The following is a 23,933-nucleotide window of genomic DNA, read 5'->3' as shown; positions in this document are numbered from 1 at the left end:
ACGTTAAACTCCAAAGAAGAAGAAGAAGAAGAAGGCCGCCTTACAATTGTGTTACGTCATCACCGACCCTCACATCTTTGTCAGTGAACAAAATGGCAACTTACTGTCTCACGGTCGCTCGGCTCCAGGTAAGAGACAAATTGACTAATTTCATCGCATTTGTCCAGCCGAGGCGGATGCCACCTTCTTTATGAGATTTAATAAATCTGACTGAATGCTGTGCTGACCCAGTTCAAGCACCGAGAGGCTGAAGTGGAGAGATAAGCTGAGACACTAGCACTGCTTAGTTGTCCAGGTCATCGTGTCCCGGCTGCTCTGAACGCATCTAGCTAGTTTGACTCAGGCTTAATAAATCACGACTATAGTGACTCCGTTTACCGGGCGTTACAGTGGCTGTTCGGAGCTGTCTAATGACCGTGGATGGCTCGGCTGTAATTGACAAGTTTTGGTTTTAACAGCAAGGTTAACCGCAAGGTTAGAGCTCCCCGCATACGCACAGAGAAGCAGCCTGCAAGACAGGGAAGTAGATATGAAATAACAGAACATATTCTAGGCCCAAAGCAAACATATTTATTCAGCTAGCTTTAAAGCCGAGTGATGTGTGTAATACATGCAGTAACCGCAGGTTTTCTTGTTGGCCAAAGAGACCAACAGGTGTCAAAACTCCCATTATATGAACCCGCATTGAACTGTCACTGACGTTTATTAGAACTCACATGCGGCTTAAAGCGAGAGAGAAGCAATAATAAACACTCAACCTTGTAAATCAAGTCTCTCACACACATTTTATGGTTTTATTGAATTACTGTACTCACATTAAAGAGCTTCAAATTTTTGAGGGGACGTTTGACACTCTTTCCAAAGGTTGACAAAGTATTTTTGGCAAGTCTTCTGGGGAGGGGCGGTGACTCTCACATGTGACGCTTGAGAACTGGGAGCAAAATAGCATTCCTAAGTTAACTTCCCATTCTGGATGGTTTTGAGCTTAGCTGTTACTAATCCTGCTCTTCCAGCTGTGCCTCACAATGATTTTCAAAAGACGACCAAAGTGCTAAAAATATTTACACTCAAGTAAATCCAGATTTGTGTCGAGGAATGGTCATTCTCTGCTTTGTTGTTCTGCTAACACTGTGTTTGTTTTTATGTCTCCAGCTGGCCCTGGGCCATGGTGCACGGCGCCTGCACATCTCCACAGCGTACAGAGCGAAGGCCAAAGTGTCCATGAGCCGCTTTGAGCCCACTTCCTTCATCAGCTACGAGAAGCTCCAGTCCAACATTGACATTGTGCGAAAAAGGTCAGCACTACCCTGATCTGCTCTATATTTGCTCTGGCACACATCAATGTTTCCTGCAACACTCGGCTTATCTGTTTGAATGCTTGGACTGTAGTGTTTGTTTTCCCTTTAACAGTTTCTCGTCATAGTTGTAGTGCCATTTGTTATCATCAACTACACAATCCTCCCTCCAGGTCCCTTTTTTTAATGTGTTATCTGTGATTTGGGAGATTGTAGTTCTGTCACGCATCTACTCATTACATTTTCCTCACTGAATCTTCTTCTGTTGGATCTTACAAGCTCCCGAATATTTTTATTTATTTATTTTTTCCTCCAGGCTCAACCGTCCCCTCACCCTGTCAGAGAAGATTGTGTACGGTCACCTCGATGACCCCCACAACCAGGAGATCGATCGCGGCCGCACCTACCTGCGCCTGCGTCCTGACCGCGTGGCCATGCAGGATGCTACTGCTCAGATGGCGATGCTCCAGTTCATCAGCAGCGGGCTGCCAAAAGTGGCTGTGCCTTCCACCATCCACTGCGATCACTTGATTGAGGCTCAGGTTGGAGGACCCGAGGATTTAGCCAGAGCAAAGGTAAGCCATGTCCATTTCCACACTGTGGCGACTTCTTCTCATTAAAATATAACCTGAAACTGAGCTGTAGACGCGACTCTCTTCATAGGACGTGAATCACGAGGTTTACAACTTCCTGTCCAGTGCTGGGGCAAAATATGGCGTTGGCTTCTGGAAACCTGGCTCTGGAATTATCCATCAGGTATTTTTTACTAAACGTGCAAACAGAGCTTCAGTCAGACTATGACAGCTGTGATTATTGGGCTATAACAATGCTTTTTGTGTATTAACAGATCATCCTAGAGAACTATGCCTATCCAGGAGTAATGCTTATTGGCACAGATTCCCACACGCCAAACGGTGGTGGGCTTGGTAGCATCTGCATTGGAGTGGGTGGAGCTGACGCTGTAGATGTCATGGCGGGAATCCCCTGGGAGCTCAAGTGTCCCAAGGTTAGCGGATTGCAAAGTTCATCTTGCTCTTTTTTTTCCCTCTTTTTTTTGTCATTTCATTAACGTTCTGTCTTCCTCTAAGGTGATTGGCGTGAAGCTGACAGGCACCCTGTCCGGCTGGACGTCTCCTAAGGATGTCATCTTGAAGGTGGCCGGCATCCTGACTGTAAAGGGAGGCACTGGAGCCATCATAGAGTACCATGGACCAGGAGTCGACTCCATTTCCTGCACGGGTTAGTAATCAAAAGCTTATGAGCTTGAAAGTGTTCATACAGTACAACTTCCTGTACCGAACACCAAGAAACAGCAGGATCGGAATGACTTGCTTAACCCTTGTGAGCACTTCAAAAATCCATCCTTTCATGATCCGCCCCAAAAAGTGCTCTAAAATAATATATCAATATTTTTTTCCACTTTAAATGAGTCAGTCTTTTAAAACTACTTCTTCTTAAAATATCCATATCAAGTTTTAATTATATTTTCATTGTTTTAACCCTTTAAATCCCAGTTTGGGTACATGAGCGCCCTGTTTTTTAACAGAAAAAAACTAAAAACTTAAATATTTTCCATAAAAAACATTTGAAGTAATATTTGATAGTTATTATAATTAGGCCTTTAGATGGTCCAAAGATTGGCACCAACATTCATTTTTTTTTTTTTGAAAATATTTTTATTGAAAAAAGAAAACAGTACTTGCAGTTACCGAAATACAATCAACCTTTCTTAATTTTCCTAAGTAAATTAACATATATATATATATATATATATATATATATATATATATATATATATATATATATATATATATATATGAAAAAAACAAAAAAACAAAACACAACGCCCCCCCCCCCAGTCCCACACAGATCAACACAACCATCAAACATATTAGAGGAATATAACAGTAACAAAAGTAGATTTAAACAGGCAATACCTCTAGACTAGCAAAATAAGAGATAAAGGGTTGCCACTTGTGAAAAAATTTGGCTGTGCAACCTCTCAACGTATATTTAATTTTTTCAAGTTTTAAAAAAAACATGACATCTTTAAGCCACCGGGAAATAGTAGGATACTTAGCAGACTTCCAATGCAACAATATTAGACGTCTCGCTAATAGGGATGTGAAGGCTATAATATCCCTTTGTGTGGAATCAAGTGTAAGTGAGCGAGCAGGAATCCCAAACACAGCAATCAGAGGACAAGGATGAAGAGTTACCCCAAGAACAGTTGACACAATAGCAAAATACCTTGTCCAGAAACCTTGTAGCTCAGGGCACAGAAAAAACATGTGGCTAAGGTGACAAGGAGAACCATGGCATTTATCACATTTATTTTCCACTTCTGGATACAATTCAGAAAGTCTAGACTTAGAGAAATGCACCCTGTGTATGACCTTAAATTGAATAAGTCCAAGACGAGCACAGGAGGTGGAAGATCGTATCCTCGTTATAGCCCGTTCCCAAGACTCCTCATGTATTCGAAATCCCAGTTCTTCTTCCCATGTACGCTTAAGCTTAACATTAGAGTGGTTACTAAAAGACAGAATAGCATCATAGAGTTTCGAAATGGTTCCTCTGTGATGAGGAACAAATGATAACGTAGTTTCCCACTGCTGTTCTGGAGGTAAAGAGGGGAAATTTGGGAAACACTTGGCAACAAAATTTCGAATTTGAAAATAGCGAAACAAATGGGTAACAGGGAGATTGTAACGAGAAGACAAGTTGGGAAAACTATCGAAAACACCATCCACATATAAATGTTTGAACTGTTTTATACCCTTGTCACACCACACTGAAAATGTCGAGTCCAAAAGTGAAGGGGGAAACAAATGGTTTTCGCTTAGAGGACCCGAGGAAGACGGCATTACAAAATTAAAGTGACGTCTAAACTGAAACCAGATTTTGAGTGTGTTAAGAACCACCTGATTATCAGTGTACAGAGAGGGTCTCACGGGTAAAGAGGAATAGAGCAAAGCCGGTAAAGAAGAGCCCTTACATGATGATAGCTCCAATTTACACCACGAGGAACCAGAAGATTTTAGCCAGTAGCAAAGTTTATGGATGTGAGCGGCCCAGTAATAGACTAAAAAATTAGGTAATGCAAGTCCTCCACTAAATCTGCATCGCTGCAGCAAAGTTTTAGAGACCCTAGGTGGCTTCCCTCCCCAAATGAAAGAACCAATAATCTTGTCCAGTGAAACAAAAAAATGTTTCGGCAAAAATAAGGGAATTGACTGAAATAAAAATAAAAATTTTGGTAAGATGTTCATTTTAACAACGTTAATCTTACCGATTAAAGAAAGGGGGAGATTACCCCATCTTTGAATATCAGATGTGACCCTAGATATAAGAGGAGACAAATTTGCTGATTTAAGGCCAGCTAGAGAGCGAGTCACGTTAATCCCTAAGTACTTAAACCCAGACGGACTGAGACGAAAGGGTAGATCGGACTGTTGAAGTTGACGTGCTGCCGTATTAACAGGAAAACACTCACTTTTCCCCAAATTCAATTTATAACCTGAAAACGAACTGAAGTTCTCCAGAATACTTAAAACAGCAGGGATGGAGCATGCGGGGTCAGTCATATATAATAAGTCATCCGCATACAATGATACTTTATGTGTAATTCCATTACGGATGATTCCCCTGAATACAGAAGAAGATCGCAATGTAATAGACAGAGGCTCGATGGCAATGGCAAAGAGTAAGGGAGACAAAGGGCAACCTTGACGACAACCACGACCCAGCGCAAAATAATTAGAGTAAATATCATTAGTATGAACACTGGCTTTAGGGGACGAATAAAGAAGCCGAATCCAGGAAATAAATTTATCACCAAAACCAAATTTCTCTAAAACTGCAAACAAGTACTCCCACTCCACCCTATCGAAAGCCTTTTCAGCATCTAAAGAAATCACAAGTTCAGGAAGTTCAGATAGACGCTTTGAGTAAATAACATTAAAGAGTGTACGGGTATTAAAAAACAATTGCCGTCCCTTTATAAAGCCATTCTGCTCTTCAGATATAATTCGAGGAAGCACATCCTCAAGGCGAGATGAAATTACTTTAGCCAATACCTTTGCATCGGCATTAAGCAGAGATAATGGCCTGTAGGAACCACAGGAGGTTGGGTCCTTGTCATTTTTGAGAAGGAGCGCTATGGTTGCTTGTGTGAAAGTAGGTGGTAATGAACCGGTTTCCAAGGATTCGTTAAACACAGACAAAAGCAATGGTGCCAATTTACCAATAAATGTTTTATAGAATTCAATTGGAAACCCATCCGGGCCCGGGGCTTTATTAGACTGCATAGCTGTAATAGCTTTTAATACTTCTTCAACAGATAATGGGGAGTCCAATTGCCCCGCATCATTAGCACCAATAACAGGGTTTGAAAGATTATGAAGAAATGCATTCATTTTAGCTTTATCCGTGGGAAATTCGGACCTGTACAACAAAGAGTAAAATGTTTTAAAGGTAGAATTAATTTCCAAGGGATCTGTAGTAATATTGTCATCAGAGTGTTTAATAATGGGGATCACACGCGAGGAGGCCTGACGTCGTAACTGATGTGCCAACAAGCGACTAGCCTTGTCACCATATTCGTAATATGAGCCACGACTGCGTAGTAATAAGTGCTCAGCCTCTTTGGTTGACATAAGATCAAATTCTGCTTGCAAATCAAGGCGCTGCTTCAGTAATTCTGGAGAAGGGTTCAGTGTATAACTTTGATCAAGGTTACTAATTGCAGCTATAAGTTCTTTAAGCCTGGCATTAATCTTTTTATTAGCACGGACAGAGTAAGAAATAACTTGACCTCTCAGGTAGCATTTAAGAGTCTCCCATAGCAGAGAATATGAGACAGAATCATCCTGATTGAAGGACAAGAACTCCTCAATAGAGCCTGAAATAAATTCACAAAATTCTTTATCCGCCAGAAGGAGAGAGTTAAATCTCCAAAGTGGAGGGCTACGTTTATGGGTAGAAAGATGAACATCCAATAGCAGAGGAGAATGATCAGATATTACAATACCAGAATAGTCGGAAGAATTAACACATGAATTAAGAGTTCTGTCGATGAAAAAATAATCAATCCTGGAATAAGACTGGTGGACCTGAGAGAAGAATGAAAATTTTTTGATTGAAGGGTTGCGAAATCTCCATGGATCAACAAGATCATTCTGTTTCATAAAATCTGAGAATGTTTTAGACATAGATGATAGAGTCAAATTACGAGGACTAGATCGATCCAAAATTGGATCAAAAACACAATTCAGATCACCACCAAGGATAAGCAAATGTGTATTCAGAAAGGGGATGTTACTCAGCAATCTATTAGCGAATTCAGCATCATCAAAATTCGGGGCATATACATTTACCAACAAAACCTTTTTCTGCATTAGGGTACCAGCAACAATGATGTATCTACCGTTCCTATCAGCGACAACATTGGTCAAAGTGAATTGAACTTTCTTATTAATGAGAATGGCCACTCCTCTAGCCTTCGAATTAAAATTTGAGTGAAAGACCTGACCTACCCAAGGGCAATATAACCTATAATGATCCTTAATGCGAAGATGAGTCTCCTGTAAAAATGCTATGTCAGAATTTAGAAGTTTCAAGTGAGTAAAAACCTTAGATCTCTTAACAGGGTTACCCATACCTCTGATATTCCAACTAATGAATCTAAGAGGCATACCTGACCCAGCAATGCTGGGGTCTATATTTCCATTAACCATTTACAAAAAGGAAGAGGAAAAAGACCAAACCAAAATGCCAGTGGCCATGAAGAGCCGAAATGGGACAGCCCCCCCCCCAACCCAACCCTGAACACAAATACACCCCCAAGTCTCCACAGAACAGAACAAAGGAGACAGCAGTGTACCCCCAAAGTAGCAAAAATGATTCACCGAAGTGACTGGACTAATTGTTGTCTAAATAAAAATAAAAGCGAGAGAGGGAAAAATAACCTCTCACCAACTTCTCTACAGCATAACAGTGTGCGCGTAACAGTAAACATGTTTTTTTTTAAAAAGGGAAAAAATAAAAAGGAAACCAACCAACCAAAAAAAGATCTCACAGTACAAAATATGACTTCCTCAGAAGGAGAACTTTCCAACAAATCACCGAAAGTGCATAAAATTTAAAAAAACAAAACAAAAACAACATACATAAATAGATAAACAATTAAAACAAAAACAACCAAACAAAAAAATAAATAAATAAAAATTTAACAGAAACGAAAAACAACTCAGTCCTATGCAAATCAATGCAGCAAGCTTGGAGAAGATTGTGCCGGACTGGTCCGAAGTTCAAGAGTATATTATATGATCCAGTTTCAATAAATAATGAAAATAAAAGGAACCAGCACACCAACAGTACAATAACCAGCACAATGGCCTAAGAAAACAATGCACAGGTGGCGTTAAACCTAAGGAGAGCGTGAACCCTTAGCAGCATTACAGTATCAAACTGAGGAGCTAACGAGGCTCACCCAGAAATCAAAGTTTTGACATAATCACTGGCCTCCTCTGCCGAAACAAAGTCCTTCTCGACACCCTTATATGTGATGCGGAGTCGCGCTGGATGAAGCAGGCCATACCGAACACCGTAAATGCCACGGAGTTGCTGCCTGACCGTGTTGAATGCAGCACGAGCCCGTGCCACCCTGGCGGTGTAGTCGGGGAAGACTGAGATGGTCCGATCTCCAACTTTAATCTGTCGGCGTTCTCTAGCACGTCGTAAAATGTCGACACAGTCAGTGTGGTAATGAAACCTGCATACAATGGCTCGTGGACGGTCGCCAGGCTTAGGTGCGGGTTGGAGGGTCCTGTGCGAACGATCCAAAAGCGGCTCCTTCCCCAGATCAAATGCTTCTTTTAGCAAGGAAGCTACGGCGGCAGTGGTGCACGTGTCAGGGCCCTCCGGTACTCCCACTATCCTAACATTGTTGCGCCGCGATCTGGACTCCAAATCTTCACACTTACTTTCCAGCTTGGCTACATGAGCTGTGAGACCCTTGATAGTGTTTTTCATCTCAGCTATATCATCAGAGCAGACAGTAAGTGCGTGCTCCATCTCCTTCACCGTACCTTTTAGCTCAGACATGGTAGCGTCATTTGCAGCTTTATCGATCGCCAGCTGCGTCTTCACCGCCTGCAGGTCGAACTTAATGGTAGACAAAGCATCACCCAGAGTATCCTGAAGTTCCTTTTTAAAGATGTCGGCGATATCTTTCCTCAGCGAAGCCAGCAACTCGACCTTGAGAGCCTCAATATCAGGATTAGCTTGACATGTGGGGGGCTTTGCAGGAGACGACGGCTCACTCGAGGGTGTGGTCGCGGTTTGCAAACTAGGCCTCAGTTGTGTCTGAATAGTACTGCGGGTTTTAACATTTTTTGCTGCCATTTTACGCCGGCCCGAGTAAAACTTCTCAACAAGACAATCCACAAACCAAAACAGGACTGAAAATACGGCCAAAACGCGCGAATAAATAACAATTTAATCGAAATCGGCGGGAGCTCCCAGACTCGCGTCCTACTCCATCAAAGCTCAACCGGAAGTCTCCCAACATTCATTTTGATCCATTATTATTTTTTGTGCAGGAGCACATTTTTAAAAATCCATCCTTTCGTGACCCTCGGGACCAAAAATGGTCCCAAGTGACCCCAAGGGTTAACTACAGCCTGTCTGTGTGTGCAGGAATGGCCACTATTTGCAACATGGGAGCAGAAATCGGGGCAACAACCTCCGTGTTTCCTTACAATCACCGCATGAGGACCTACCTGAAGAAGACTGGACGTGCAGGTGTGTGCTGAGGTCACAGCTGATGTGTTGGCGTCCTTTTTAAATACATTCATAATCACCTAGAGAGTGATGGAAACCTGCAGAGTTGTGTCATTTTAAACTCTACTCATTGATTCCATCTCCACGTGTCTGTTCTCAGAGATCGCCGCTGTGGCTGATGAATACTTGGATTTGTTGGTACCGGATCAAGGCTGCGAGTATGACCAGATCATCGAGCTCAATCTGGACGAGGTGCGTCCCGTTTTAAGTTGAAACAGAATGCATGTAAAAGATGGCTATAGCCACTGTGACTTCACCAAGTAAATTGTATGTATTTAAAGAAGTTTGACCATCATGATGTTGGACACTAAACACACTGTTGACTTGTATTAGCTGATTTGAGGCCTAGTAGACAACTGCTCACCTAGTTGGTGCCTACCCATCACTCGAAGAGGCCACAGGCTTAATAATTGACCCTCTTAGGCTTAATACAGTTTTCAGACATGTTTTTTGTTGTTGTTTTTCTGTATTACTGTCAAGTTACATTATCACAGAATGGTCTGCTTTGTTGTCATTTTTCTGCCCCAGAGGTACTATCAGACTGTAATATCCCAGAGTGCTGTCACAGCTTTTCAGTATATCTCTAATTACCTTCTGCACCAACACAACTGATCATGACTGTAACAAATCAGAAGAGTGCAAGTGAGAGATGCATACACGCCCGTAATGATGAAGTTTGTGTGGTCCATTCAGCATTGTGCTGTTTGTTCGTGTAGCTGAAGCCCCACATTAATGGACCTTTCACTCCTGACCTGGCTCACCCAGTGTCTGAAGTCGGTGCTGCGGCTCAAAAGAACGGCTGGCCGCTTGAGGTGAAAGTTGGTACGTAACTCTCCACTGATGAATAAGCTTCAGGGCTTTGTTTGTACTTCATGTGATTATGGACTTCTAATTACAGAGCTCAGATTACAATTACAGAGCTCCTTTAGCAGTTACATAAAGCTACATTTAGGTGCCTGCTTATTTAGAAGGAGATGCGCATGTTTTGAATTGGGGGATTTTTACAGTAGATGAAGTTATAAAGTTGCTTTTTTTTTTGTTTGTTTAAAAGGTCTGATCGGCAGCTGCACTAACTCCAGCTACGAGGACATGGGTCGTGCCGCCTCTGTGGCCAAACAGGCTTTGGATAAAGGCCTGAAGTGTAAAGCACAGTTCACAGTCACCCCCGGCTCAGAGCAGATTCGTGCCACCATTGAGAGAGATGGATATGTGAGTGTCGGCACACGGAAGCAGCGGAGAGTTGCACTTTCATTACAGTAACAACAGTCTAAAGCAGTCTAAATTTAACCCTTTTTTTTGTTTGTTTTTGTTTTCCTGCAGTCAAAGATCCTTGGAGATGTTGGAGGTGTGGTCCTTGCAAATGCATGCGGACCCTGCATTGGACAGTGGGACAGGTAGATGCTGTCTCAAAGTGTTTGACTGCTTTGACTGCATACCGAAAAAAATGTGTCTTAACTAGTGCCGTCAGCGTTAATCTCGTTAAAAGGACGTTAATGCCATAACCGCATTAACGCAGCAAATCTCAGTTAGCGAGTTAGCGTGGATTGCCCCGTGCGTGGGGCTGCACGGCGTCAACGCGTTAGCGCGGTTAGCTCGTTAATGTGTTAGTGCCGTCCAGCTCCACGCACGGGGCGATCCGCACTAACTTGCTAAATGAGATTTGCTGTGTTAATGCAGTTATGGCATTAACGTCATTTTAACGAGATTAACGCTGACAGCACTAATCTTAACATATTAAAACACTGCTTCTATTAGCTAGCTAAAGACATTCTGTCTTCCCGTTCGGTGGGCTTTGGTTTTAGAGTGGCTGTTGCTCTGTGGAGCCTTGACTTGGAAAACTGCAATCTTTTTGTTTGTTTCAGGCGCGATGTGAAAAAGGGAGAGAAGAACACCATCGTCACCTCCTACAACAGAAACTTCACTGCCAGGAACGACGCTAACCCCGCAACGCACGCGTTTGTTACCTCCCCCGAGGTAAACCCACAGCAAATCAGCCCACACTACACACAAGCCTCCTTTTCACAGCTTAAAGCTTCCCCTCTCCTCTCGTCCATCAGATCGTTACTGCTCTTGCAATCGCTGGCACATTAAACTTCAACCCTGAGACAGATTACCTTACAACCCCAAGCGGGGAGAAGTTCAAACTGGAGCCCCCAAATGGAGATGAACTCCCATCCAGGGACTTTGACCCTGGCCAGGACACCTACCAGCACCCTCCTGCTGATGGCAGCAGCCTCAAGGTGGACGTCAACCCTCAGAGCAACCGCCTGCAGCTGTTGGAGCCCTTTGACAAGTGGCACAGAAACGATCTGGAGAACATGCAGGTCCTCATCAAGGTGAGGGTCCTGAAAGGGCATTGGTCTGTCAGATTTGGCCCTCAAATTCTGATCAGAGTCAAAATGTTTATACACTGGGGTCTGTCTATCTGTGCAGGTGAAGGGAAAATGCACCACAGACCACATCAGCGCCGCAGGACCTTGGCTGAAGTTCCGCGGTCACCTCGATAACATTTCCAACAACATGCTGATCGGTGCGGTCAACAGCGAGAACGATGCTGTCAACAAGATCAAGAATCACCTGACAGGAGAGTATGGAGGAGTCCCTGACGTGGCTCGTCACTACAAGGTAAAGACCAGAAGGAATCACTGAGTCTCATTTAAAACCAGAAATCTCTTCTGACATGCTTTCTGTCATGTTGCGTGAAGGCCAACGGCATTTCCTGGGTTGTGGTTGGTGACGACAACTACGGTGAGGGCTCGAGCCGAGAGCATGCTGCACTGGAGCCCAGGCATCTGGGAGGGAGAGCTATAATTGTCAAGAGCTTCGCCAGAATCCACGGTACTGCACAAACACGAGATGAGCAGAGGAATCGTAGATAGTAGCGTCACTTAATTCGCACCTCAACCTGATTTTGTCATATCCTCAGAAACAAATCTCAAGAAGCAGGGCCTGCTCCCCCTGACCTTCAGCAACCCATCAGACTATGACAAGATCCGCCCCGACGACAAGATCTCCATCAGAGGACTTAAAAGCTTCGCTCCAGGAAAGGTGAGCGGGTGAAGAAATACTGAAAAAGCAGTCATAAACGCGACTGATATTCTTGCTAACAATCATGTCTTCTCCTTTTTTCTTTTTCCCATCCTTGGCAGCCTCTGACCGCAGTCTTAAAACACAGCGACGGCACTGAGGAGACCCTGCAGCTCAACCACAGCTTCAACGAGACACAGATCCAATGGTTCCAGGCGGGCTCCGCCCTCAACAGGATGAAGGAGATGCAGCACTGAGAATGAGGAAGATGATTGTCAGAGGGGGGGAACCGTGGTGAAGATTGTGAAGAATAAGGAGGATAAAGTATAATGATTATTTCATCGTCAGCATTATCTTACAGTTCTGGCTGATTTAATGTGTCTGTATGCCTGTAAGAGTTAAACGTAGAGCCAAGTGTGAAGCTAATGTTCACCGTGGAACAGTTTGCTCCGATGTTAAAATTTAATTCATCAGTACAGAGTTATTGTAAGCAGCCATGTTTCAGTGAATCATTGATAACCGGTTAGAGATTCTGTTATAACAAAAAAACGAGGGACACACTCGCACACTTTGACACACTAATCGGTGACATAATACGCTGCAAGCTGATGCTCTGCTAGTGCGTTTGCAGTGTAGAGGGCAATCACCTTATTGCTTTAGGATTGTGTTGACCTCTGCATGGCAATGTTTGGCTTCATCCAAATTGTCCCAGTGTTATTCCAAAGTTCACCCTAAACAGCTAAAAGCTGCCGTGCATTGCATGTCTAAGCCCATTTAGTCCATTTAGTGACGGTCAAAATCCAAATGTTGTTAAGCCATATGCACGTATTTATTCCCCCTGAAGTTTAGCTCGTCTGCCCCCTGGTGGCCACGAGGATGTGGTTTGCTGCGTAGCAGGTCTAGCATCTTCATATAAATGCCCACTTTAACACCAAGTTTGACATCTTTTCCTTTATCTAGGAATTTGATCTAGGGCATTCTGGGAAACTTAGCTTAGCTGCAACATGTGGGACGCACTGAACATCAGATTACTGTGTATCTAACTGTGAGAGGGGGTCCTTTGTCTGGTTGTACTTCATTACAGTACATATTCATTTTAAGACCCAAAAGACGGTGTTACATTTCATGCTGTATTTAAAAAAAACAAAACAAACAAAAACAACAAACCACATGCTTTAATGCTGCTCGTGGATACAGTGACTGGCACTCTTTTTTTTCTTTCCTTGCTAATATCACAACCACTATCCCTAAACTGTTCCCAGTCAGTCCTTGTGTCTTTACAAGATCAAGCACTTCAGCCGACCCACTCCCAGTTATTTATGTGTTACTTATTTATTTTTTTTCTGCAGACTTACCTGCACCTCCATAAAAGCACAGGGTTAACTTGGACCTCTTCAAACCTATATCGTCAGGTTTTTGGTTTAATTTTTTGTTTTTTTGGAGGGCTTTGGTTTGCTGCTTCTTTTGTTTATTTTTTACTCCACCAATAAATACGATGGCATTGTTGGGGAAATGCTTAAAATAATTGTGACCAATCAGAGTTTTAAAAAACATGTTAATGAGGACACTCATAAGAAACCCAGACCAGTGATCTGTGAGGGTGTCAGTTTAATTAAAGGTCCCTCTGAAACCTTCACATGACAGAGTCTAATGCTTTTCCAAACTTCCTGGTACCCGATGAAGCTCACATCAGGTGAAGGATTTAACCCCCTCCCGATTCTAAACCAGTGTATGTCAAATGTCCGCTTTAGTGTGCTTTCTGTGTTCTCTTCCTCACAAATGATCTTTTCTGTATAATAGAAATGCAGTGGGTTGTACAAACAATAAAAATTCACAGATCTCACTTATTTGCCTGTGTTCTAGTGATGTGACTTCATATGAGCTGATTTCTTCTTTTCTCCCTCTTAATAAATGTTTTAAAAAAAACATCCTCACAATATATTTCACACATTTGGAAATAAACAGACTACAGAAAGCGAGGTTGGTCTTTGATTTCTGATATTCTGGATTGATTGAAGACCTTTAGATTCCTAAAGTTAAAAAATCTGTAAATAGTGGTGTAGTCAGATGGGTGTGGATCTGGGGGGAATGTGACATATTTTTACACACGACTAACACTATGGTAACCTCATTTTTTATTTTATTTTTTTTTAAATAAATCCTCTGGTCCTTTTCCTCTAAGCCAATCAGTTGAAAAACATGTTTGCAGCTATTTTAAACAAAGTGTCAGTTCTGAAATGTCACAGAAACACGGGATGGCTATAAAGGCCCGGAAACGATTTTCAGGGAGGAAATTTTTAGTTACAAGACAGTGAAGATGTGTAACTGCAAAAATACAAGCTGCAGCTGTAAAGAAATTTAAATACATATTTAATTCCTGAGATACTGAAATATAAGAAAAAGAAGTGAACACTGTCAATTTGTCTCTATGTAATAAAGAACAGCTGCTGTAGTAAATGATTTGGAGTGAAGGGAGCTTTAATAATGACCAAATTTCATCCATAATTTAATATTAAAGTGCAAACTCCAATGCTTTAATGAATTTGGGTTGTACAGTTAACAAAAAGAATCGTTTGCAGGTGCAGCTGCGCAATATAAGAGAGAACCCCAGCAAGCCTTTTTTTTAAAGCAAGTGACTGGCGACCGTGGGGAAGAAGAACCCCCTTTTCTTAAGAGGAAGAGACCTCTGGAAGGTTGAGGAGTGAGAGGGGAAAAGAAGAGCACAGGAGAGTAAACAGGACACAAATTATTGCAAAGAATGAATGAGAGGAAGGTCTAAACTCATGTCTTGTTATCAGACACAGGATAGCTTTCAGTCATCTGAGACATGCGAGCCAAGCGGTCCAGTTAAATTAGCTTTTGATGGAAAGCTGTCAAAGAGGTGCCCATGACCACTAATGAAATTGTGTCTTATTATTAAATCAAAGCTGACATGACTTTTAATTTTCAAGGACACTCAAGCACAGGCCTGTGACTCATATAAAACCATCTGTCTCACACTATTAAAGCACCAGAGACTGCTAAAACATTAAAAAAACACGCTTCCCTCCGCGCAGAGAACAAAGAGTGGGGTGTAGGATAGGGAAGCCGTTGTTTTCACCACCAACCCCCCCACCTCCTGCACCCCCGCCCCATCTCTGCTGCCTCCTTTTCATTTGCTGCTGCTTTTTTTCTCTCCTCCCATCCCACCCGTGTGCGCCGCGTCCATACCAAGATCCACTGACTTATCCGCCACATGTCCCCGCAGATTCAACTTCATAATTGTCTTACGCCACATTAAAGGACGGGGACGTGTTGACCTGACAGCTGATCGGCGCTTTTACAGTAAGTAATCGTTGGATCGATCTGGCTGATGGAGGGATTTACGCATCCAGCGCTCCTCTTCTCTGCGTCCGGCCGACGGCGGCGGTTTCTGGCAGTGTTGTGTTTAAATCTCTGCTTTCTAACCCAGAGCTAACATTTACTATAGTCTTCTTCTTCTTCTTTTTTCTTCCTCTGCGTGTTAGTGTATGTTAGGTGTGGGGGTTTTCTCGCCGTTAGTGGAGCATCCTCTCGCCTTCTTGTCTCAGGCTGCCACTGTGTGAGAATGTTCTGGAAACAAGCCGCCTGAAGGGCGCTTATTTGCTGCTGAATTATTCAGACTCCTCAGACACACAAATGATACTATAAAATCATTTGGGCGGTTTGTCTGTTTGAAAGGATGATGTAAAGTTTAAAGACAGGCTCTGTGTATGTGTGTGTGTGTGTGTGTGGGGGGGGGGAGCTGACGTGTGTCCCATACTGATGCAGAGGACCACAGACGGCCACAGTTTCACAGGCAGGGAGGTGCTTTCTTTTTGGCCTTTTGTCTGTCTCCTCGGAGCTTTTGTAGCCCCCTTCCTTCCTCTAGATCAGCCTTCACCCCTCCTGGTTAAAATGTTTGCTCTGACGGTGCAGACTCATTAGACAAATCCATTTTAGTGGCCTACTCTCAGCCTAATATATGGGCCAATGACAGAGGAAGCTGTGCCTGTCAAGTTTCTGAATTATTCAGGCTACATTTTTGTGCTTTGTCATCCATCAGTCATGCCATCAGTCCTGTCCTCTGTGCCGCCGTGATGACAGATGCGTGTGTTCGTCACCATCACTGCATCAGCTCTGTCTATTCAACAGGATCCCCAGCAGAGCCCTCGCTCAGCAGCCATTTGCAGTGTTTTTCTTTAGAAAGTCAGAGATCAGAAGCACTGCTTTGAGGATGCTGTGGACTTGAAATCCTTTAATATTCACAGAAACCAGCACGAACCTTTAGAGCTACTCTTAGGCACAATTTGGCTTTTTCAAATCATCTTTAAAGCTCGTTTGGTGATTAAATTTCTAATATAACCATTTCATATTTCACTACATATATTGTCTATTTCACAATTACTTGGTCGGGGCTTACCAACCAGTGACACGGTGTCATGTCATCAGCATCTAAGAGGATGGAAGCCTTGCTGAGGTTTCAGCGAACCATATATTAAACAGAGGTAATTAGTTGCCTCAGGTGTGGGAGTACTGTCACTCTTCTTTTGTCCTCCACTTGTTCAATTTTCTCCCTTTTTACATAGATGTTGATATATGCCAAGACTTTCACCTCAGTACTGCAAAAGTACTATTTTATGCTTGTGAGCAATAGTTCTCGAGGATTTCTGAAGGTCTTTCAAAAGTTTTCTTTGGACTTTGAACCAGTGTCGTATCTACATATAACAGGCAACTTAGGAAATACCATTTTAAATGAAATAAGAGCTTTGACTGTCTTTCAGGAAACCTGTAGAACTATTCCTGAAGCTGCCTAGGAGAGTTCAGAGTGTGAAGAATAAAGATGGTCTCAAAAATCCCAGCAACATAAGCTCCTCCTGTAGCTTCTATTGATATTTCTGAAACTTGTATTCATTGTAATACAGCAGCCCAGTTGTTAACCTCTGCCTCAGGATCCTGTGGTCTAGTTCAAAGATGGCGTCAATCCCACTACACATGACTATATTTAGACTGAGAGTAAGAAACAGAAAGGGTGATATTGGATGGAGCCTGTGGTATTCAGTCTGGCACACATGCGTCTCATCAGTCTTTGTCAAACATTCAGCCTGCAAGCCTCAGTGATTCACTGGGAGGTGCTTGCTGATGGTCCCAGTAACACACCCGCCCGCATCTGCGTTTGTTTGATAAACCAGGTTTTAGCGTTAGCCGTTTAACCTCTGTTGAGCGATGCCCCAAAGCCGTTTGTTTCATGAGCTTGCTAATATGGCATTCATCATCTAGTGGCTCTGAAACGAAGCAGCTCGTTGTTTGAATGCAGACCAATCCTGTAATGGATGTCAGTCCGGTAGAGTGCGGCACTTTAATCTAATAATATGTGATGAGGTGGCCTTCCAGGAGAGCTTTGATATTTACATCATAATGGGACCTTTAGGCTTTATTGGTTTAAGAGGTGATGTTTGTTTTCCATAGCCTGAAGGAATACTAAGCCTTTTCAGTTTATCAAACAATTTTAGAGTCACTGAGTTTGGAGATGCTATACAACAATACATGTATGCTAATGTTTATGCATTTTCTAAATTCTTATTGGGGTCATGATGTTTATAGTGCAACAATGTGAGTAAAGGAAAGCTTTAAAGAACACATTGCAGTTTCATTAAAGTTAAGAAAAACAGACTCCAGGCACATAATGACACTATATAAATTAAACTGAGCTGTATTTGTAGCAACACTAGCCAAAACAACTGAAAATGTGTCCATTTATCAGTATTTTTTACAAAATTTTTATTACAAAGAAAGCATTGTGCGTATTTGGACATACTGGGTTTCTCTGTTGGTTGTGACTTTTATTCCTCACCTTTGTGCCGATGACAAAGCCGTATCCTCTTTCTGGCATTAACCCTTTGTCTTGTTCCTTCACTTTAGGGTTTGCTCAACTCCTTCACCTGTAAGAGCTCTCCTCTGAAAAGCCTCCTCTCCCTCACCAACGCTTGTGCCATGCAGGAGGTGTGAACCCTCCTCCTTCTCTTTCTTTGCAAACCGCTGGAGGAAACCCAAAAAGAGAGCAAAAGAAAACCCAGACTCTAACAAGTCACGATGTCAGACCCTGACCCCTCTTTGCCGACAGTCCCCCCACTGCCCCTCACTTCTCCGCGCACTCCCTTGCAGCTCTCCTTTCCCTTCCTGAGGGAGGGCAGCCGGGTTTGGGAGAAGGAGAGGAAACCACCACAGCCCGGAGAGCTGCCTAGCCCACTGCCTACTAAACGTACTCGCACATACTCAGCGTGAGTACAAATAGCGCTATTGGTGCTCTCTCTCTGTTTTTTTTTTTTTTTGACTAATGCTTTTGTAAAATAATTATGCTGTTTATTTAAAATGCACTGTCTCTTTTTCCTCTTTGCTTCTATCTCTCTTCCTCTACAGGACAGTGCGAGCTAAATCAGGTCCTGTATTTAAAGGGGTGTGTAAAAACTTCTCCAGGTCTCAGGGTCATGGATTCATACGGCCTTCCCACGGAGGAGAGGACATCTTTGTCCACATCTCTGAGTGAGTGGCCGCACTGAAATGTCCTGGTATCAAAGTTGTCTTTGGACTCACAGTGCAGTCTATTTAACATGCACAGATCAGCAGCAAGTAAATGTGGGTTACACAGAAACTACTAAGACTTTACAGTATTTATTTTTTGACTGTGTAATTTCTCTCTTTTTTTATTTATGTTTTTTTTTTAATGATTGGAGTCAGCTGTGAAGTAGATGGCAATTGTACACTGTATATAAAAGATAGCCTCTGGGATTGAAAATGGTTTAAGCCTGCATTCTTTCTAACGGCCAGCAGAGGGAGACTTCTCCGGCTGTAAAAGCACATCTGACTGTAAATAAGATGTTAACCTAACTCATTTAATTTATGACCTAATAAACACTTTTCTCATAAGTTTATATTCATAATTGCCACCTTCAGGACTTATTTGGTAAAGCCATACATTCCTTTTTTAAATAAATTATGTTCCCTATTAGCGTAAACAAGATAATAAAGTAGACGTAGCTATGTGCACCAGAAGTAGAGCCCCAGAAATGTACGATTTTTAAGACAGACATTTGGTGAATTAAATAATCTGATATTCCGATATAGTTTTTTTTTCCGTTCAGACTCACAAAACAGAAACAGAATTCGCTAACATTTGTTATATGTTGTTATTTACTTATTTACACTCTGCCCATCTCTACTCAGATCAGGAAATTGTAGAGTGGCCTCTAGTGGACAAACTATACAACATCACATTAGCACTCACTTAAGGGTTTATCTTTTGTCTCTTTTTCACTTTTTATTCTTCATAACAAAAGGTGTAATAAATTATTTTTCTTCATAATAAATTAATTTTTCTTTGTAAACACTGATACAAGTAGATCAAGACTGGCCAGCATCAACTTATAATATCTAACTGCCATTAAATCAATCAGGCTCTAACCTTAAATACTTGGTTCAAGGGTCAATAATGACAAGTAAGTTAGTCTGAATTTGAACATTTAACATCTCAAATTCACGTTTATATTAACAGCAGTTGGAATCCCATGATCATCTTTTATATACAGTCTATATAGCACAGGTAGAGTCCTCCAGGTTTGGTGGAGATCAGTGGTGGAGAAATTTGAATGAAATCTTAATCTACCAGAAGTATTTCTAAAACTCAATTCTCATTGGCTGTTGTGCATGAACGTAGCAGCTTGGTCGGCGTGAAAACAAGTCCACAGACCTTGATTTTAGTTGCTTGATTTAAAGAAAGCACTCTGCAAGAATGTGAAAAAATGCTTTGTTTTTACTTTTTCTTTTATATTGTCTCTGTTTCCTGAACAGCATTGAGGGAGAGTACGTGCCTATGGAAGGAGACGAGGTTACGTACAAAGTGTGCCCCATCCCTCCCAAGAACCAGAAGATTCAGGCTGTCGACGTGGTGATCACCCACCTGAATCCAGGCACAAAGCATGAGACCTGGTCAGGTCAGATCATCAGCTCCTAGACCAGGGATTTAAGTCTCAGATCTGCAAAGGCGAAGAGGGGTTTAGACTTAATTTCAGATTTTATGTTTTGGTTAGGGAAACGGTAGGATCAGGTCTGGGGCAGAGGGATCCGAGCTCGGTGTGCGGTGGGCAAACGCTGGCCTGAGGTGATAGTGGTACAGAAAGTAAACTTCTAGATATAAAAGTTAGGGTTGGGAGTTAAGCTTTGAATGTATGTGTTTGAATGTTTTTATTTGGAGGCCATGATTTGATCATTTGTGTTTGAATATTTCTGTTGGGGGGGGGTTAAAGGGGTTCAGGGTTTGGTGCTAGCAATTTTACTTTGGGGTAGGGAACATATTTAAGTTGGGAAATAAGTGGTTGTAAAGGAAGTGTCTTTAATGAGTTGGATAAAGATGTACTAGGGGCCGAAATGCATTTTGAGCTAATGAAACAGTTCAACCATACAGACTCGCACTCTGAGTTTTTGGGAGCAGCTCAGAGGACGTATGTGTGTACTTCCAATTTTACATATTCACACTGTGTGCCACCACTGCCAAGGTTCATTAAAAAAGTCACACTGAAACATTCATTTTAGCCATAATGTCTATGTTTACAACCGCAGAGGAGGACGAAGAAGAAAGATTCAAAGGAAAAAACACTTAAAAAATGCCAAGATTTTCCAGGTTGTTTACTTTTCCCAAATGGGAGCTATGAGTATACTTTCACTAGTAACTTTTCCATATTTGCAATTCACTCTTAATGCATTTCGGCCTCAAGTGCTGTGAGAAGTTTCACGTGTTAGGAAGATGTTTCCTTCTAAACATTGTAGCGCTACAGTATTTTTTCTATTTGCAAGTGTAGAAATCCAGTATTATTGTAGCCAGCTCCTATGACGGTCTAAAGTTTTTGTGGTAGACAGTGGGCATGTGGGCCTGCTGCTGAAAAAACAGGCCAGAGGGTTTGGGGTTGGTGGAGGAAATGGTCAGAGGGTGAAGGAACGGGCAGAGGATGGAGTGATCATCTGTAGTTGTGCTCGAGCACAGATGCAGCTAGCTTCGATGTGGGTGTTATAAAGCACGTGTAAGGAGGATGATTGAGATTAATGTCAGCAGTTCTCACTTTGTGGGTCATCAGGTGACGTCAATGATCTTAAAGAAATAGTTTAACACTTTGGGAAACAGTTATTTGCCTTACAGATTATAGGACTGATTTCTCCTTCAGGTCAGGGTTTCCTACTCTCACGTTTCTGGCGTGTGACAAATGCTTTAACCTTCAGTCTCATGCTGCTGGAATGAATCTTATTTGAAATATAGAAAACACAAAAAAGCAAGCTTCTGAGTTTCTCTTTTATAGAAAAAAAAGTTTAAACTAAGCTTTCCGCACACAATACAAACTCTAAACATCAGGCTTTTTCCACTGTTTAGAACCAACACTGATCCAGAAACAGTGGAGAGTGCAAAAGATTGTTAATGTGCTTATGTTTACAAAGGCTTGCCAGCAAATGTAGCCTAATCTGTGCACAGGAATCTTTTTAGGACTCTTTGTCGAACTATATCAAATACTTGCATCCTTATCGGGCACAGGATCCCCTGCAGCTGTGTTCCACAAAGTGAGAGAGTGGTTTCAGCTTCATTACAGCTAATAATAGCTTCAGACACTGCGGTACTGAAAATGGACCATTAGAGCCTAACAGTGAATCACCAGTTAAACCATTTGTTACATAGCTATTCTCAGACTGAGTCCTATGCTTTATTAAAAGTCTGGATTTCTGCTCAAATTCAGTGACCATTGTTAGCAGTAATAAGTGAAGTGATGTTTACTTTACCATGACCTCTAATCATTAAACTAAAAGAACGTGATAGCAGTTAGCCTAGCAGCAATGAAAATATATTTTCCACATTATATTTTCTACTTTAGCTGATAATTTATGTGTGATAAATATGAAAATATAGCAAGCAGCCACAGCATAGCCTAGCATAGCATTAAGACCAGAAAAAGGGACAAGTAGTAGCCTGGCATTTATTTCAATTATCCTAAAACTTTAGGCTAAGCTAACCAGCTGCTACCTGATTATATAAACTTAGCACAAAACGTAAAAACATTTCTGTTTGATTATTGTTTCTTTATTGTAACAATGCTTCTTGACAATAAATCTCATACCAGCGGAAAGTCTGCTTATTTCCCCTTATATGGTACCACATTTATAAGGACAATGCTTTTGTGGGTTGAGCAGCAGAGTGAGTATGTGGCTTGCGCCCATGTAACATTTGCCAAATCTTCTCTGCCAATACCAAACAGTTTATTCTGCTATTGACTTTTGCTTGGTGTTGTATGTTGGATTGGATGATTGAAGTCTGAAGAAAAAAGACATATTAACAATTTAGTAGCATGTGGATGAACCGAACACAGGAAACTCAACTCTGCTGCTCAACCCATAAATGTACAAATGTAGTGTCATTAAAAGGGAAATAAATAAGGACTTCTAAGTGTTTAAGATTTTTTGCATTGTTACAACAAAGAAATAATCAACCAAACACAAATTTCCTTACATTTTGTGCTGAGTTTATGTATATGTATGTATGTACGGAGCCGTGCTGATCTTTTTATGGAGCTCTCAGCATGTGAGTAGAAAAGCAAATTTCAGTAAATGTTGAACTATTTCTTGAAATCATTCTCTCAAGGCCTCCTGGAGGGTCAAGCTGAGGAGAATGTGTTGATTTTTTTGTTAAATTTAGATGGCAGGTTGAGCGTTTGAGAATTTACTGTAGAAAATCTCATATGTCACGGCAAATGACTGTAGAAAAAAACAAAACAAAACAAAACAAAACAAAAGAGCAGCAAATTTATTTATTGACCTATTTATTTTCATTTGTAACTAGGAGAACATCAGGCATTTGGTAATTAAAAGCTGCATTTTCAAGTACTTGTGCAAAACTAAGCTTGTTTGAAAAACACTGCACACCTCACTCTTATGATACTACCCTGTCAAGATCCCTTTGCTACGGTCTATGTCGTTAACGAGAGGGGAAAAAACCCCTTTTCTTAACACAAGTTTCTAATTTCTATGTAATCTTTGTCTAATTTTTAATATAACTGTGTGGCGTTCGAAATGACAAGCAAGTTTTGTTTGTTTTGGAAGTCAGCATGTTCTCTACGGTTTGTCGTAATCTTCATGTAGAATGTGTTAATTCATCATGCAGTAACACAGTCGGAGCCTTCACAGAGGTATCGTCAGATATCCTATGCATCTTTGATTCTTCTTCGTTTAATTATTATTTATTTATTGGGGGGGGGGGGGGGGGGGGGGTTTGGGCCGCAAGTGTGACTTAACATCATTGTAGCACACTATATCTGTGTAGTTTCTTTACTGTGGGAGAAAAGAGTTTGTGTTGGCGAGCACTTTTATTTTTGTCAAATCACTGTGACACCTGTCTTTTGTTGTTAAGAAAAAATTTCAATAAAACTTACAATGGTATTCACAAAAGTTGTTGTTATTGTGAGTTCCTCCATCCCTTACTGGTGCTGCTTCATAGAGAAGTAAGTTGGTAGGTATTCTGAGAGCCGTCTTACTTTGACAGGGTTTTTGTTTTTTTTTCTTTTGCTGTGAATCTTGGGAAATATTTTAATGCATTTGTGTTGTGCTTGTTTTATGTCCATATCCTGCCCATTAGAGGGCGTCCCAGCAGAAATAATCTTCTGGTTCATTACATAGCTGTGTGTGGTAGATGTAAGTAAGTAAGTAAGTATAAATTATTTATACATCACATTTCACAGA

At 41.6% G+C, this 23,933-nt stretch overlaps 2 protein-coding genes across 2 annotated transcripts; both read left to right on the top strand.

The window, feature by feature from the left end:
- aco2 (aconitase 2, mitochondrial) lies at nucleotides 1–14,014 on the top strand. The gene is made up of 17 exons (XM_085415807.1): nucleotides 1–128; nucleotides 1,153–1,295; nucleotides 1,612–1,870; nucleotides 1,959–2,051; nucleotides 2,143–2,301; nucleotides 2,384–2,534; nucleotides 8,997–9,101; nucleotides 9,241–9,332; nucleotides 9,857–9,962; nucleotides 10,192–10,349; nucleotides 10,461–10,534; nucleotides 11,003–11,114; nucleotides 11,198–11,476; nucleotides 11,574–11,765; nucleotides 11,846–11,978; nucleotides 12,067–12,188; nucleotides 12,290–14,014. Exons 1-17 carry the CDS (start codon nucleotides 93–95, stop codon nucleotides 12,422–12,424), a joined length of 2,349 nt encoding a protein of 782 aa, XP_085271933.1. The 5' UTR covers nucleotides 1–92; the 3' UTR covers nucleotides 12,425–14,014.
- A 1,320-nt stretch (nucleotides 14,015–15,334) lies between these two features.
- On the top strand, nucleotides 15,335–23,599 carry csdc2a (cold shock domain containing C2, RNA binding a). Its single transcript, XM_085415806.1, has 4 exons — nucleotides 15,335–15,491; nucleotides 18,087–18,445; nucleotides 18,585–18,707; nucleotides 20,013–23,599. Exons 2-4 carry the CDS (start codon nucleotides 18,258–18,260, stop codon nucleotides 20,173–20,175), a joined length of 474 nt encoding a protein of 157 aa, XP_085271932.1. The 5' UTR covers nucleotides 15,335–15,491; nucleotides 18,087–18,257; the 3' UTR covers nucleotides 20,176–23,599.
- The last annotated feature ends 334 nt before the right edge of the window (nucleotides 23,600–23,933 follow it).

This window comes from Rhamphochromis longiceps, linkage group LG8 (assembly GCF_057381845.1).
Source record: "Rhamphochromis longiceps isolate RC_006_pf linkage group LG8, R_longiceps_female_GT1.1, whole genome shotgun sequence".
Classification (NCBI taxonomy): domain Eukaryota; kingdom Metazoa; phylum Chordata; class Actinopteri; order Cichliformes; family Cichlidae; genus Rhamphochromis; species Rhamphochromis longiceps.
This window is presented reverse-complemented; position numbering and strand designations above follow the sequence as displayed.